The sequence below is a fragment of the Papaver somniferum genome, chromosome 1 (genome assembly GCF_003573695.1).
Source record: "Papaver somniferum cultivar HN1 chromosome 1, ASM357369v1, whole genome shotgun sequence".
NCBI classification, from domain to species: Eukaryota; Viridiplantae; Streptophyta; class Magnoliopsida; order Ranunculales; family Papaveraceae; genus Papaver; species Papaver somniferum.
The window spans coordinates 212,721,632-212,738,457 of record NC_039358.1 but is presented as its reverse complement, the minus strand read 5'-3'; the positions used below and the strand labels follow the sequence as shown (position 1 = coordinate 212,738,457).

The 16,826-nt window shown below is 38.7% G+C and overlaps 3 protein-coding genes across 3 annotated transcripts; all 3 read right to left on the bottom strand.

Moving 5' to 3' along the window:
* Positions 1–6,814: 6,814 nt before the first annotated feature.
* Positions 6,815–8,803, bottom strand: LOC113336334 (MDIS1-interacting receptor like kinase 2-like). The gene is made up of 2 exons (XM_026582257.1): positions 7,298–8,803; positions 6,815–7,211 (listed from the first exon to the last, which is right to left on the bottom strand). Exon 1 carries the CDS (start codon positions 8,765–8,767, stop codon positions 7,592–7,594), a length of 1,176 nt encoding a protein of 391 aa, XP_026438042.1. The 5' UTR covers positions 8,768–8,803; the 3' UTR covers positions 6,815–7,211; positions 7,298–7,591.
* LOC113359769 (MDIS1-interacting receptor like kinase 2-like) lies at positions 6,820–7,490 on the bottom strand. The gene is made up of 2 exons (XM_026603351.1): positions 7,298–7,490; positions 6,820–7,211 (listed from the first exon to the last, which is right to left on the bottom strand). Exons 1-2 carry the CDS (start codon positions 7,488–7,490, stop codon positions 6,820–6,822), a joined length of 585 nt encoding a protein of 194 aa, XP_026459136.1.
* Positions 8,804–13,638: 4,835 nt separating the features above from the next.
* On the bottom strand, positions 13,639–14,874 carry LOC113359762. Its single transcript, XM_026603345.1, has 3 exons — positions 14,674–14,874; positions 14,067–14,229; positions 13,639–14,021 (listed from the first exon to the last, which is right to left on the bottom strand). The coding sequence occupies exons 1-3, from the start codon at positions 14,872–14,874 to the stop codon at positions 13,639–13,641; spliced, it is 747 nt and encodes a 248-aa protein (XP_026459130.1).
* Positions 14,875–16,826: the final 1,952 nt, after the last annotated feature.

Below are 16,826 nucleotides of genomic sequence, written 5' to 3'. Positions count from 1 at the left end.
TGCTAAGAAAAATATTGGGTGAAGTTGTTAGACCCCCGCTTTTTCACTATAAAATAATAAGCAAACTGTTAGCTTGTAGACTTAAGAAATCATGGATATATAAGTTTATTAATCCTCACCAAGCTGCCTTTCTTTCTTTTAGGAAGATTACTGATAATATAGTTCATGCCCATGAAGTTGTAGATAACATGAAAAAGTGTAAAGCAAAAATCAAAGGCCCTATTGCTATTAAACTTGATATATGTAAGTCCTTTGATAGGATTTAGTAGGATTTTCTGATTAATGTTCTTAAAAAACTAGGTTTTCATGATGATTGACATCGATTTGACAAGTCTACTGTTTCAATGTCAGTCATTCTGCATGGCTCTCTCGGTGAAATTTTTTATCCCACACGAAATTTTTCAGACAAAGAGACTCCTTTTCTCCATACCTATCTACTATATGCATGGAGATTTTCTGGAAGCTTATTATTTCTACTATAACTAATATTCAAAAAAATAAATGTGACAAGAGATAGTCCATCAATCATTTATCTATTTTGTGTTGATGACTGTCTCCTATTCACTAGAGCTAATAAAAGGTGTGCTAAAAAATTAGACGATATTATAAAGAACTTCGGTAAGTATTCTGGACAGTCAATAAATTTTGACAAGTCTGGGATTGCTTTTACTCCCAAAATGAATAATGATAATAAAGTACGGATTACCAATACTATAGTAACTAAGAGACTAGCACTTCAAGAAAAATACATTGGTACCCCTCTTCTAATTCACAGGAATAAGATGGAAAAATTTGGAATTTGCAGGAAAAATTTCATGATTGGCTTGCAACTTGGAAGTGTAAGCCACTTAATAAATTAACTAGGTAGAACTGTCATGACACAAGATGTGTTAGGAACATTAGCCTCACATCACCTAGTTGTTTTTCCCATGCCAAAAAGGCTAACTGGCCGGTTAAACAGTTTTTCCCATGCCAAAAAGGCTAACCGGTAGGTTAAACAGTATACAAAGGAAATTGTTTTACAGTAAAAAGCAAACTAATTATCTGTTGCAAAACCGGCTTCGACAAAAACTAATTGTTTTACAATCCTATATAAATTTGGAAAATGCATTAACCTCAACAATGAGATAATCAACAGAAAGATATTATTATCTCAATCAAGATTAGAGGATCTTTATTAAGAAGTTGAAGCCTCCTTTTTCATCTTCCTATGGACAAATTCACAAATTTTAGGTCCCTTGTCATCGTACCCTTTTCGTGTGTCCTTCCACCGTATATAAACTCATATAATAACTTAAGTATTTGTGTAAGCCTAAGATTTTAGATATTTACTAGGAGGGTCGGCTCTGATTTTTACTAACCTTTAATGGATTTCTTCATGGATGTCTTCTTGTAGTCTTCAACCTTCATTCTTCAAGGGTAGTTTCGATTCCAAGTTAACTATACTTTTAGACCTAATATAGTCTGAAACTAACTTTAGTATACGAAATCAAAAATGTGTTTTGGCAACTAAATTTGACAACTAACTTGACAAACCAACGCTAATGGGTTCAACCGAGCAATGCTCTAACACTTTCGACACAAGTTACTATGACCACCACCATACTCCCGACTCTCTTTTTATTTTATGAAACAAAATATAAGATATTCTTGAACAAATCGACTATTTCATCCTGGTTTTGGATGTGAACATTCTCTAGCCTTGGTTTATAAAATATCGGGTGAAATCACCCCCACTCCCAAAACAAACTGGAACACCATTTAAGAAAAATATTGTTCCTTCAGAGTCCACAAGAGAAACCTTAAAATCACTTTCCAACAACAGTTTCTCAGTAGGATTTGCTACAACAATTTGGTTTCCTTATCCGAGTCTTTTAGCCTAAAACGTTTCTCTAATAACTCAACTAGAAACTCATGATTGATATTCTTTACTTTTCAAGTTACTTTGTTTTTTATATATTGGAGCATGAACTTGTGAGATATTTATCATAATGATTAAATAGAGAGGTATAGGTGAGAATCGATTTGAAGATCTGGATAAATGAGAACTATAGGGCTTCCCCCGGTTACTAGTCAACATAATAGGTCACTAGGTCTTCCGTGAAAAAATAGTTTAACTTTCTTTCTCGGAACCAAATTCAATGGAAAAAATCGAATAAAAGAAACCAACCAAATTAAAGAAATAATTGAATTATATATATATATATATATATAATGAGTTTGTTCTCTTATTTACCTTAAAAGTTAAGTGACACCTTCATAAAATTGTAATTAACACTAGTAAGAATAATGATCGTGCATAATATACAATTTTTTCTCCACAAAAGGAAGATGAATTAATATAGTGAAACCCTTTACAAGACCCTTGAAAACTAGCTTTTGAAGCTAAAGTTGGAAAGACGGAGGTACCAATTTCACCACCAATTTTTAAGTTTTGGAACCTATAGACAAATCCTTATTGAAGGTTAATCATATCTAAGCACAAATAAAGATTTTCCATGGATAATCTCTGAAAGAGATTTTGAATCAAAATGGTTGATCAACGTACCTCTTACTTATACTTTTAATTACAAATATAATCTATATTAAAGGTATCAATATTATCCTAATAGTATAATTTATTACATGCATCAATACTAATTTAATTACGAAAATGTTTATTGTATTCAAAACACATGTTTAAATTGAATCGCAATATTTGTGCGATTAGGTATCACCTGCTAGACTTATCAGGAACTCATCGCAAGAGACGATTTTTTATAATAATGGAGGTGGACGTGGTGGTGGTGGACGTCGTTAAGAAGAGAGTGCTGATGATGAAGGTGGAAGTGGTGGAGGTTATGAAGTATGCTGTTAATTTCTTTTATCTTGTCATGTCTTTCCTAGTAGTTTGTTATCTTAGCAGTTTCCTTTTCTAGTAATTTCATTAGCATCTCCTATCTTGTTTCTACGATGATTTCTTTTGCTGTCAGTCTGGTTATGTAATGAACATGGTGGTTTAATATAATATATAAGTGTTTTAAAGTTTCTTCAATTTTTTGGGGTTGGATCTGCTTTTTTCTCCACAGCTTCATCCAAAGTCTTTAAGCAGGTAGTTTTAATTGATATGAAATTCCAAGAATGGTGACTTGACATATTGAATGTGCCAAATTTGTTTCTAACAGACCCAGACTCATGATCAAAGATGGGAAAGGGTGTTGGCGCTTGCTATGTACTTGACATATTATAAGGATACATACACCCCTCTAAGAAGAAAAAGAAGGGTGGTGAGGAAGGCAGATACTTCCAGAACTTAGATCTCGAGAACAAAACCATCTTCAATAATGTTAACAATGTATTTATCAACTTCTGATTCTAGTACTGCGGGTTTTGAGGATATGCCTGAAACATTAAAACAAGCTTTTCAAATGATATTTTAAGATTTCGACATTTGATAATAATAAAATATATTATATGTATCAATACTAAATAGACTAATAACTGGATAAAGAGTATTACATTAACTAGTTGGAAGTCTAACAAGGTAAGCTCCAACAACGCACTACTACACGAATTGAACAGGTTGCCGTGCTAACCTACCAGCGAGCCGAAGCGAGAGGGAGCTGAGATTGTGTCACAAGGGGGGCAAGCTAACTCTACCGTCCATGTTAATTCCTGCAATATTACACCATTGGGGACTCGAACCTGGAACCTCCTGGAGCGCATGAAACTTTTGAAAACGGGGATGACCAACTGAGCTAGGGGCCCGTTCTTTTGATAAATTAGTTACGAAAATAATTTTGGTGTCAAAAAGAATATTTAAAATAAAGTTCAATATTTTGATAAAATGTACAAGAGTATATAAAGGAGAATCCTTCGGCCTAACATTGCGGTACCCCAATTATTATAACCTGTGGTTGAGCCACCTCATTGTCATTTTATATGTCACAACCTATAAAGAGCAAACTTCTCAAATGAAAGGAACCCATTACGAGGCGCATTAACCTCAAGTAAATTCCATAAATGAATTAATCTGAATATGACTACAAACTACTAAGAATAGACGATGTACAACGATGTGCCTGAAAAATATTTAAAATAGTGTCTCTCGAGTTGGATCAATTATTAGAAAGAACTAAAAATTTTCATGCAAATAAATAACAAGTCTTATATATCAATTTGTTTTACGAACTCGCCTAAGTAAGTTCGCAAACTCAAAGTGAGTTCCGAGTTCATGAACTTTGGATTAGTTTTTCGTTGGGTTTGCGAACTTACCAAGGTAGATTCGTGAACAAAGTAAATTCCGAGTTCAGATACTTTGAGTTTCAGTTCGTTTACGGAGTCACTAAAGTAGGCTCCGGAACTCAAAGTGAATCCAAGGTTCAGGAACTTCCAGATTTGATTTGGTTCGCGAATTCGTTAAATAGGGTTTGTCGTACGTAAAGTTCATAGAACTTTTCTTACTTATTTCGTTTTATTTGAAAAGTTTCAGGTCAAAACTCTAATTCGAAACATCAGTAGATATTTAACATTTGCTTATATGTGATATGATTGGCTTGCAACTTGGAAGAGTAGGCCACTTAATAAACCAGGTAGAACTGTCACGACACTAAATGTGTTAGGAACATTAGCCTCACATCACCTAGTTGTTTTTCCCATGCCAAAAAAGCTAACCGATAGCTTCAACAATTTTTCCCATACCAAAAAGGCTAACGGGATGGATAGGTTAAATAGTTTTTCCCATGCCAAAAAAGCCAACATGGAGGCTAAACGGTATACAAAAGAAATTGTTTTAGAATAAAAAGCAAACTAATTATCTGTTGCAAAACCGTCTTCGACAAAAACTAATTGTTTTACAATCCTACATAAATCTAGAAAATGCATTAACCTCAACAATGAGATATTCAACGGAAAGATATTATTATCTCAACCAAGATTAGAGGATCTTAATTAAGAAGTTGAAGCCTCCTTTTTCATCTTCCTATGGACAAATTCACAAATTTTAGGTCCCTTGTCATTGTACTCTTCTCGTGTGTCCTTCCACCGTATATAAACTCACAAAGTAACTTAAGTATTTGCGTAAGCCTAAGATTTTAGATAATTTATCAACAAGAAATTAAAATTTACAGGGGTTAGTGAATTTGGATTTATAGGGAATTATAGAGATATCCCAAATTTCTCGTTAGTCGATAGAGAGTTTCTGAAAATCTCTGAAAGTTTCTGTTATTGGATAGAGACTTTTTTAAAGTATTTATCATTCTCTGTTATTCGACTTAGATTTTTAAATCAATGATTTGAGGCTTTCAGAGATTTATAGAGACTTTTGTATTAAAAGATACCATAAAAGGCTTAAAAAAAGTCTCTCCAAGATAGGTGATATTTTGAGAGACTTGTTTTTTTCTTCTTCTAATTATAAGGATTAAATTTGATAATAAATAACAATAGGCATATAAATTTATACTCCAAACAAAAAAATTATGTTAGAAAAATGCATATATATAATTGTATTTTATCACTTAATTATTTGATTATACACTTTCTTAATTGATTTTTATGTTGTTGTTTTTTTCTTTCCGGTTTTTCCAGTAAAAAGAAATAAAATATAAAAAGTGGTGTATGTAACATGGAAGTTCTATTTATTTTTGTTTTTAAGAGTCGCCAAGATTCCTTAAAAATCACTCAGGGAATCTCCAAAATCTATAAAATCGCAGGGAGTTTTTCAAATCTCTTGCACAAAAAGTCTCTTGAGATCTCTATAAATCTCAATTGACTAACCCCTTGTTAATCTACAAAGGGAAAATACATCAAAACAGTGAAGGGATAGGAGCGAATGAAACTTGAGCACAGTGGAATCCCACGACCACGAGTCCTAAACGTCTAGGAAATAACGGTGTAGTTAGGGTGTAAGATTAAAATACATCACTGGTGGTTCATGACCCTTTTGGCCAGTTATTTGTGTGGATTAAAATTGTCAACTCACATACTGGAGTGACCCAAAACCACCGCCGGAAACTCCACGGAATTGTGTTTGTTTTAGGAAGTCGACAGGAAGTAGATCTCTTGCTAACAATTCATCATAAACCTAAACCGCGTGTGAATATGTGACACTCACAGTATATATTGTCTAGGAACCTCCTTTTTATTCATACAACTCTCTCTCTCTCAAATCTCACGGAAGCAAGCAAGGAAGGTGAATCATGGTGTTGCAACAGATGTTTTTGTCGAAGCCGGCTTTGCTGGTGGAACTGCTAGGTGCTGATGAAGTGGTAGAGTTACTACAGTTGCTGTTGATTATCCTGTTTGTGCTGGCGGCGGTTCTATCCATACAGATCTTGTTGCCGCTGCATCTCTTGTATATTAACAGGGGTAAAGAATCCTTGTTTTTCTACTGGTCTCGTTGCTGTTGCTTCTCTAGCATAGTGTTGGCGGTAGCGGCTCTGCTGCTGGCGGTGCTGTGGTGGTAGTGGAGGAAAGTGATTAATAATTTGATGCAATTTAAGGATTTAAAAGCACCAAAATTTGTTGCTAGTTTTTATTTTTTAAATTATTTTATATAAAAAAAAAGATTGCATCATCATGGTTTGCATGTTTGCAAACCCTAGTTTTTGTTTTTCCCTATAAATTTCACATTATTATTTATGTTCGTTGCCTAGATAATTCTAGGAACTTTTCGATTATTATAAAGTTTGCAAGATACGAAATATAGTTTGCAAGATATGAATTCTTAAATTTTCATCCCAATACAAGAATTTTATTATTTTATAAACAAGGGTTTTATTTTATTTTATCTCTTTACTATTTAATTACATGCAACAGAACTGGGTATATAGGAATATATAATTACAATACTAGTTGGCCTAATGTGATCGTCTGGAAAGGCGATGGGAAGTTCGGTCTACTACGAGCTGATGATAGCTCTGTGGATACTTCTTGCATAGATGGCCGAGTTTGTGGATCCTTATGCACACACAAAAACGCAAACTTCACAATGTGCATGATTTCGTTCGCGATAATATCCTCTGGTGCTTCAGGACGTGGATCAAGTACATCTTTTAATAGCATATTCCGGTCAATGAAAACTTCCGGAGGCGAAGATAATGATGATGCAGATGAAAGAGTGATTGATGATGAGATGAATTCGGTTGGATGCGCTCCAAATAGTACTTCCAATGTTACCACTCCAAAACTATATACGTCGCACTTCTCTGTCACCTTCATTGTATAGGCTAGCTCTGATCGAAAATCATTAAAAAGTTAACAATCAAACGAAAAAAACAAACTTGAAAATGGCGAAATGAGTTACTGCAAACAATTGTACCTGGCGCAACGTAACCATAAGTTCCTGCAAGTGAAGTCCAATTCGATGAATCAGGTTTCAAAATCCTCGCGATACCAAAGTCGGAGACACAAGCTTCATAATCACAATCCAACAAGATGTTGTTGCTTGATATATCTCTGTGAACTACCGGGGGTGTGCAGTCATGGTGCATGTATGATAATGCATTGGCCATACCCTTGATAAATTTCACCCTCTTGCTCCAGTCAAAGCTCGCCACTTGTTCGCTGTCTCTTAAAATCTTTGCCAAACTCCCCCTCTCTAAATACTCATATACTAGAAATGAAAGTTGTTTTTCTGTGTAAAAAAATACCCGTAAAGCTTCACTATATTCCGGTGTCGAATTTTTGTTAATGCACGAATCTCACTTTCGAAAGACTTGACATCAGCTACTTCAGAATCAGCGTCAGATGAATGAAGTTTCTTCACAGCAACAACCTGACCTGTTGACAACTCTGCTTTATAAACACTCCCGGAACCGCCCGTCCCGAGGCAATATTTAGCGTCAAAATACTTTGTTGCTTCAATGATATCTTCAAATACTATTCTTCCATTGAAACTGCATACCGAGAATAAGTTTCTCCTTTCACTTTTCCCTTCTTTGTCAGTAACAGTATCTGCATTTCTCACAACCTTCTTCCGGAAGTAAAAAACAATCGCAAGCAAGGCTAGTAAAAGAAATAATGTGAGAAAAAAGCAAAGTACGATGATTACGGTGAAACGGTTGTCAGACGCTTTCCTTCTCTTGTTCACCACAGAATTGCATGGATTTAAGGTTTTAAATTTCTCGCCGCATAGAGCTTTGTTGTTCTTCAGTGCATCAATAGGAGCTGCCTCAAAAGCAGCAATGTTCGGGACATAGCCACTTAACTCATTGGACGAAACATCAACGGCCGTCAAGCTAAGCATACTGTCGAATGATAACGGAATGGAACCGGAAAGCTTGTTGTGAGATAGATTGAACGATTCCAACTTGGTTAGCTTTCCGAGTTCTGGTGGTATCTCTCCGGTAATCTCATTTCCGCTAAGATCCAATGCAACTGATAATGAATCTAAGTTTCCAATTTGAAAAGGAATGCTTCCACTCAAATTGTTAGTTCTTAAATTCAAGTAGAGCAAGCTCGTACATTCTCCAAGTCGTTCCGGTATCGTTCCGACTAGCTTATTGTTTGACAGGTCGAGAAATTGTAAGTTGAATAACTCTCCAACTGTCAGCGGCAGTTTCCCCGAAAGCTGGTTGTGACTCAAGTTTACGTTGATCAACGAAGACAGTTGAAACAAACTGCTTGGAATTTCGCCTGATAAATGATTTGAGTCCAGATAAAGTAGATTCAACTTCTTCAGCTTGCCAAGTTCCGCAGGTATTCTGCCCGTAATCTTATTACCAGATAGGTACAACCACTGTAAATTTTGACACTCCCCCCAGTTTTTCGAGATTTCGCCATACAGCATATTGTTACCCACGCCGAACCTGAATAGTTCCGGATACACATGAAAAGCTTCCGATATGTTATCAACTAATTTGTTGCTGTCCAGACGAAGTCTTCTTAAGCTAGTACAGTGCCTCAAGCTTCTCGGTATAGGACCAGTAAATTTGTTGCTGACTGCTGCAAATTCTTCTAGTTTCCCACTTTGACATATATCTTGAGGTAAATAACCCGAAAGATTGTTAATGCAGAAATCAAGTTTCTGCAACCGGGTTATATTGTTTATTTCAAGAGGTACTGATCCAGAGAGTTGGTTTCTGAATAGGATCAAGGTAACTAAATTGCTCAAATTGCCCAAAGAAGCAGGGATGGAACCAGTGAGATTATTGGTGGATAAATCTAAGTCCGCAAGATGCATTAACGCTCCTATTTCTTGCGGAATTCTACCGGAGAGTTGGTTTCTGTTAAGTGCTAAGCTAGTTAAGGTGGTCAAATTGGATATAGAAACAGGGATTGAGCCGGAGAGGCTATTGTTGTTCAAGTGCAAGGTACTAAGAGAATTTAGTTTTCCTATTTCTTGCGGAATGTATCCGTAAAAATGGTTGATGGAAAGATCAAGGTGTAAGTTTAGAAAGATTACTAATTTGAGATGGAATGAATCCATAGAGTTCATTCTGACTCAAGTCAAGACTAACAACGTTTGAGAAACATGTGAAGTTGAAATCATGGAGTGTACCTTGCAAACCCAAGCCCGAGATATTCAGCTTCGTTACGCTTCCTTTTCCGTTGCAGGTTATCCCATCCCAATTGCATGGGTTTATCCCAGTACTCCAAGAAGGCAGGATAGAGTGAGTTTCATTGACAAGAGTTGTTTTCCATTTCAGCAAAGCTTCTACTTCTTCATTTACTTGTTTTGCATCAGTGGAAGTATTCGAAAAACCAGAAGCGAAAAGAATGAAATTTGAAGATGAAAAAGCCAATATAGAAAACACTAACACAGTTTCAATGGCAACTTGTGGTGTCTGCACCATTGTTGGTATACTTTTTTGAGCAGGAAGAAGAGAAAAGAAGAATGAGTTGTTTAGTGTTCCAGAAAGTAGGAGCTTTATACACTTTGAGGGGTGAGCATTACTTTCTTCTAACTTCCTCCACTTTTGAATAGTTTAGAATTTTGAAGAATAAAAAGTCCAAGAATCAACTATGTAGTCAAGAAAAATCTCTTCAAAAGTCCTGATGAGGAATACTTTTTTCATCTTTGAACTTAAGACATATTATGTGGCTCTATGATATATCTTCCAAAAATTACCTACTTATTGTTGGAAGAGATTAGTCCCATTGCGTGGGGAAAAAAATGGTCTATGTTATCAATTTTTCAACAGGAGAGAAAAAACTGCCAGGAAAGTGAAAAAAAATGGAAAGACAGAAGAAAACAATTTCACAGCCGTCGCAGCTGGTTCATTCCAGAAGACTGGGTTTTGCTGACTAAGATTTGAATTCACATTTTCTGGTCCGTACATATTCAACTATATATCTCTATTATTCATCAACAGAAAAGCACCAAGCAGCAGCCACGGCCAGCCACCAGCAAAACTAAGACCCCAATTTAATTGGGAAAAATAAATGCATCACCTTAAGACTCAACCAACTTAAATTTTAGACTAAACAGTATCATGATTTTAAGTTGCGTTGCAATGACAACAAGTGCAGCATTTATTAGGCATGGCCACCAAGGATTTCCAGATGAAGTTGGAAAGATCACAAGGAAACCATATCATGTGCATAGCACAGGGTTTCGATCTGTTTTATTTAATTTTCAAGTACATAGGTAAAAGAGTAGGAACAAAAAAAAAAAACACACACACACACACAGCAGTTACATGTCTCTGGATAATACATCGTTCGCATACTTGATAAAGACTATATGTTCTTTACTCGAAGAACCGATAACTTTAGTAAGGGTATTGAGTTGGTTAGTGAGCAAACACTTCGATGTATCCTTCCTGTAAAAGACAGCAGCGCACTTGCAATCCATAATAAGTGTAGACAAGGAGGTTGCCATCCGAACCTAATTGAAGGAGTGACAATGTACTATTGTACTTAGGTTGTACCCAAAGGCCTTCGATATTGGTTTCACCTTATAAATGAAGTCCCAGCTGATTAGTATAACCAGGACCCCAATCACTAGTAGGCGGGTTTACGTAAAACGTAAGATTATCTAATCGTTCTTCATTGTAATCAAGTAAAACATCATTGTACTTCAAAGGCTCAGAAGAAAATTTGCTCTTGTAAAACATAGGAATTCCAGATTTTCCCTCGCCGTTGATAACCATACTGTAAGGCCCTGGAGAATCATCCGTCTCTGACAAGCGGCTGACTAACTTATTGTTGGCACCACCTGGACGGAGACCCTGACCATTCAAGAGCGTATCACTGGGATGATCGAAACTCTGCCATACGAACCCACCATGTTCATTAAGGAGAACTAAGTTACCGTTTGGCAACAACTTGATATCTACGACCCCTTTGTCAGCAGTTCTTGTCTGCCAAGCTACACGACCATCAGTATCCACCAAGACTAGATTACCATTGCGCCCGAAGCTGAGTACGGCATTCTCACCAACGGGTCTTTCCCGGTTAGCTGCCCAAACCCAAACCATACGCGAGTTTTCGGTACCTATGCCCATTCCAAGAGCAAGAGTGTACTTATTAGCGGTGTTGTTGTAATACTGAGAGAGAAAGGTCGGTTTGTGATAGCATCAAGTTTACGGATAGCTCCTCCCTTTACAAACTTGTAAGTTTTGGATGAAGGAACTGATACAGCATCAACAACTGATGATGAAAGATAAAAAATGATCATGAAACTCAAGAAGAGATGTGGAAACAGCATTGCACTGGGGTTATTTCTCTTCATATCTTTCAAATCTAGTGATAAACAATTAGTTTGAGAGTTAGCGTTCTGTAAACACTCTTAAATTATCATAGAGTAATGACGAGACTAATCCGAGAACACAATACAATTGTCTAGAGAAATCTGACTCTTTCTGGGAGGAATTCCTCCTTTTATAGGCAAAGCCTGACATGTAAGTACCGTACATGTGTACTTTGATACATTTCTTAATAAATCTTTCATTATTAGCCGTACACATGTATTATCACACTTGGGGGTATTTAGGCACCCACTAGTTATCTCTTTCGGGCACCCCGCCATTGGGGCACCCATCCACATAGCATCATTGCTCATGATGATCCCGATCCCACTGATGATGACCCCGGCTCGACTGATGATGACCCCGTTTCCATTGATGATGGCCCCAGTTCCACTGACGGTGACCTCAGTTATTCCTCGAAGCCCCCATTCTCGTTCCTGGCTTATGGTTAGATTTTCCCCTGTTCACATTAGCCCCCTGACTGTCTTGTCGAGGGTTGCAGTCTCGGCAAGCAGTCATAGCTCGTATCGGGGTACTCCTTTTTGTTATCTCTTTCTTTCAGAAGTTCTTCGTTCGGTTGTGACTTTGAGTCATGTTTTTCTTTATCTTGAGAGCCCCTTGTTGATCATGTGAACTTGAATCGTTGGGGTCGCGTTAATCGGTCTTGTTTAAAAGTTGTATTGTTTTTTAGTAGAATCTTTTCCCTTTTCTCATGGTCTGATAAGGCGTCTGTCACCTCCACGTGTCTCACACCTTTTTGCTTCCCTCTATGATAGTATAAATACTCATCTTCTTGGTATTTTCTCCATCTCTCTTCCTTTACTCTTTCTTTGTCGTTCTTGTAATCGTGATGTCGCATCCTCAAAAGGGGCTTTCGGTGTTCTTGTGGTCAACCCCGGGCTTGGTGATCAAAGATGATTTAGAAGAGGTTCGCTGTCTATTTTGGTTCGGGGGGAGGTGGAATGTTTGGTGACTCATCGTCAGGATGTGCATGCTCGCCTTTGGGCTGATTGGAAGGAACAATCAAGGATCCACGAAATAGCCCTTCAGGCAGGTGCTTCCCCAGAAGTATTAAGTCGTGCTTACCAGCTTTTATCGGACATGAATACTGATTGTGTAATGGCGCGTCGTTTACTGGAGGAAGCTCGTGCTTTCTTGGTGGAGGTGGATCAGGCAATAGCCTATGTAACTTAGTAAAGGGGTATTTCACCTCTTCAGGTTCCGCTTCCATTATAGTATTGTTTTTCCCAGTTGTTTTCGGTTTTTCAAGATAGGAATGTAGTTAATGTTATTCTACAGATGTTTCGTTTGTTGCTTCTTTGTTTCGGATGCAATGAAAGTGGCTGGCTTTATTTATGACATTTCTATTTTGTATGTCTTTATTATTGGTATTGTGGGTGTGATTGCTTATCGTTGTGTTATTTCATTCTATGTATCCCCTCCCCCCCCCCCCCCCCCCCCCCCCCCCCCCCCCCCCCCCCCTTTTATTCGAAATGTCGGGGTGGGAGTGTTACTTATGAGTTGATGTTGGTTCTTATCGCTTGGTTTCTCTTTTGTGAGAGACGAATTTGAGTCTTTTCGGGTTGGTCTGGTATGAACATCTGGTAACTTTTAGTGTTTCAAGTATAGGGTTACTTAGGAGATAGGATGTTGATTGGCCGATGCTGCTAAAGGTGGTCTCGTAGAAGTAGAGGAAAGAGACACATATCTGGCATGTGTATGAGTTTAGAGTATGTGAAACAAACTCGTAGTTGGCATGTCCGGGGTTTGATCCTGGTACCTTTTGTGCAGAGTTTGTCTTGGATCGTGGTTGCATCAATAATGATGAGTATTCAGAGTATGCGAAAGTCGGAGAGACTTAACTAAAGTGCGGATAGCATTGTTTTATTCAGAAAACAAAGAGAGTAGTAAGGAAAATGACTGTTTTCTTGTGACATCCAAAAGATGCTTAGGCATGAAATTTTTATAGCTACATTCTGTTGATCTTGGAGTTGCGTTTGCCTTTGATTTTGGAACCATCAGCATGTTCGAGCTTATAATAGCCAGACCCCCCAACTTTGCGAATTCTGAAAGGTCCTTCCCAGTTTGGTGTGAATTTGCGGGCACTTCCTTCTCTTTGGACATGCGGGGCTACAGTGAGTACAAGTTCCTCATTTTCAAAGGGTCTTTCTTTGACATGTTGGTTGTACGATCTTGCGCGACGATCTCGGTACTGCTGATGTTTTCTTTCCGCGATATCTCGGCGCTCATCTATCATGTCGAGCGATCGAATACGCTGGCTGTCGAGGTCGACACCGCTAGATGACAGTATTCTTGTTGAAGCTATAATGACTTCCGCTGGTATAATAGCATCTTCACCATACACCAAGCTATATGGGGAGGATCAGGTTGAAGTACGCTTGGCAATCCTATAAGCCATTAATGCAAGTGGTAGTTCTTCATGCCATGTTCTGTTGTTGTCATAGAGGCTCCTGCTCAAGATGCGAAGCAGTGTTTTATTCGAAGATTCTGCTTGCCCGTTTCCCTGCGGGTAGTAGGGGTTGATACCTTTTGTCGGATCCTGAAAGCCTCCCGAAGTTTTTTCACATCACTATTCACAAAAGGTAAACCATTGTCGGAAATGATTTACATAGGGATTCCAAAACTACAAATGATATGTTCTTTGATAAAAGCCGAGATCACCTCCACGGTGGTCCCTTTAAGAGGTATAGCTTCTAGCCACTTAGTGAAACACTCTGTTGCGGTGATGATGTACTCGTGTTGTTTACATGATTTTGGGTTAATTGGTCCAATGATGTCCAGCCCCCAGCTATGGGAGGGCCATGGGGTGCAGGTGTCTTGTAGCATAGTGTGTGGCGCGTGGATTAGATTTCCATGGATCTGGCATTGCTCGCATTTTGTACTGCGAAGTAATATCGCTTTCCATTGTCGGCCAATAGTACCCTGCATCGTGGATTTGCACAAAGAGTCTTGCTTTGACCTGGTGTTCCCCGTCATGACTTACCTCCATTATCCGTATAGCGTGTTCTTTATCTACACATTTCAGTGTCTTTTGATTGAAGCTACGGCGGAAAAGTTCCCCGTCAATGACAAAGAATTTACGGGCTCTCTTTTCCAATTTTCTGGCTGTTTTGTTGTTATCAGGTAAAGTTCCCTTTGTCAAGTAGTCGACATAGGGGGTACTCCAATCTTCCTCCTCGACCATGAATGCTTCCTCATGCTGCGGGCAGCTTGGCAGATTGCACAATTATCTTGAAGAGTCTGCGCTTGTTGCACCATGTCCGGCCAATGAAATCCAACTCGTTGGATTCGTCTCTGCAAAGGTATATCCAGTCCGAGACCACAAGTGCGTTCGTGGAGTCTGTGTAATAATTTCTTCGCCTCCTCGTTTCCCACACATCGACATAAGATCCCCCCAGTGGTAACGAAATATTAGCTTCCATCGATGATTTTGTATTTGCAAAGTGTTTTCCATGGTAATTGACGATCCTCGGGTGAGCTTTTGAGGTCTTGCAGGATCGGTCGTCTCCAGTCGTCTTTGGTTTCAAAAATGACGTCCTCGAACCAAGTCGATGGTAATACGCTCTTGATCACTGTGATGGTTTCTTCGACCACATTTACATTTGTAGACTCGAGGCTAACGTGGCTAGAGCGTCAGCATGTTTGTTAGTCGTTCTGCCCGTATGCGCCAAAGAGACACTGTCAAATTCGCCAATCAGTCTCTGAGCTTTGTCCCTATATGCGGCTAAGCTTGGTTCTTTGACGCTGAATTCTCCTAACATTTGTTGTATTAGTAGATGAGAATCGCATTTAACTTCAATGTTCCTGCCTCCGAGTTCCTTGGCAATTTTTAGTCCTAAAAGAAAAGCCTCATACTCAGCGGATTTGTTCGTGCAAGGGAAGTCCATTTTGAATGCTTTGGATATTAATTCATCATTCGGGGTTATTAAGACTACCCCGGCCCCTCCGTTGGTTACATGGGATGATCCGTCAAAATATAGGAACCATGGTTTTATTTCGTCTGCCATTGCTACTTTGCCCGGTATGTCGTCGTGGAGTATGGTGGTGTGACACCCCGGAAAAGCCGCTAGTAAGTCCGCAATGGCTTGGCCCCGGATTCCTTTTGGTTTCGCTGGTTGGAGGGAGAATTCGAAAAGCTGTACTGACCATCGGGCCATTCGTCCAGAAGGAATGGTTGTTGCAGAGAAGTAGGCTATTGGATTTCCCGATCCTACCACAAATGTTTGGTGCGCGAATAGGTAATGTCGTAATTTATGTGCTGCTAGTACTAGCGGTAAGCATGCCTTTTCTGCTGGGCAGTACCGTAACTCCGCCTCTCTCAAAGCCCTGCTGATGTAATATATCGGGGACAACTTGTCATTTCCCATGTCTTGGACTAGTACTGCGCCCATTTCTTTGTTCGTGTTGGCGACATAGAGATATAGAGGTTCTCCCGGGATGGGTGGTCGCATTACGTGTGGGTGAGTGATGCACTCTTTGATTTTATCGAGTGTTGTCTGATGTTCGTCACCCCACTGCCATTTAACTCCTTTCTTGAGTAGGGGAAAAAGACTCACCATGCTGGTCCCCAAAACTGGTATGAAGCGACGGACATATGACAATTTTCCTGTCAACGCCTGGAGTTCGTCCTTGTCTTTCGGTGCTGCCATTGTTATGATGGCATTTGCTTTATCTTCGTCCATCTCGATCCCAGCTTTAGTGACTTTGAAACCCAAAACTTTCCCCGACATTACCCCAAAAGTACATTTAGCTGGGTTCATTTTGAGGCCGTAGCTTCGGCATCGGTACAAGACTCGTCTGACATTGGGTATAAGGTCAGCTCTTTTCTTTGCTTTAATGATGATGTCATCCACATAAACTTCCATCTCCTTATGGTAAAGGTCGTGAAAGATAAGAGTCATTGCTCGTTGATATGTGACGCCGGCATTTTTTAGACCAAAAGACATTACCACATAATAGAAGTTTCCCACCGGTGTCGAGAATGCTGTTTTCGGTGTGTCAGACTCCTTCATCTTGACTTGGTTATATCCGCTATAACCATCCATAAAAGCTAGTAGCTCATTGTCATCTGTTGAGTCGATTACAAGGTCGATGAAAGGTAGCGGGAAATCATCCTTAGGACAAGCTCAATTGAGG

Coding starts and splice junctions, on each gene's coding strand:
- LOC113336334 (XM_026582257.1), bottom strand. CDS start 8,767: ATGCTGTATGGCGAAATCTCGAAAAACTGGGGGGAGTGTCAAAATTTA.
- LOC113359762 (XM_026603345.1), bottom strand. CDS start 14,874: ATGGTCGAGGAGGAAGATTGGAGTACCCCCTATGTCGACTACTTGACA. Junction 14,230..14,673: donor ACGCTATACGGATAATGGAG/GTAAGTCATGAC, acceptor GGAGGCTTTCAG/GATCCGACAAAAGGTATCAA. Junction 14,022..14,066: donor GGCTTATAGGATTGCCAAGC/GTACTTCAACCT, acceptor TGTATGGTGAAG/ATGCTATTATACCAGCGGAA.
- LOC113359769 (XM_026603351.1), bottom strand. CDS start 7,490: ATGGCCAATGCATTATCATACATGCACCATGACTGCACACCCCCGGTA. Junction 7,212..7,297: donor TTATGGTTACGTTGCGCCAG/GTACAATTGTTT, acceptor ATTTTCGATCAG/AGCTAGCCTATACAATGAAG.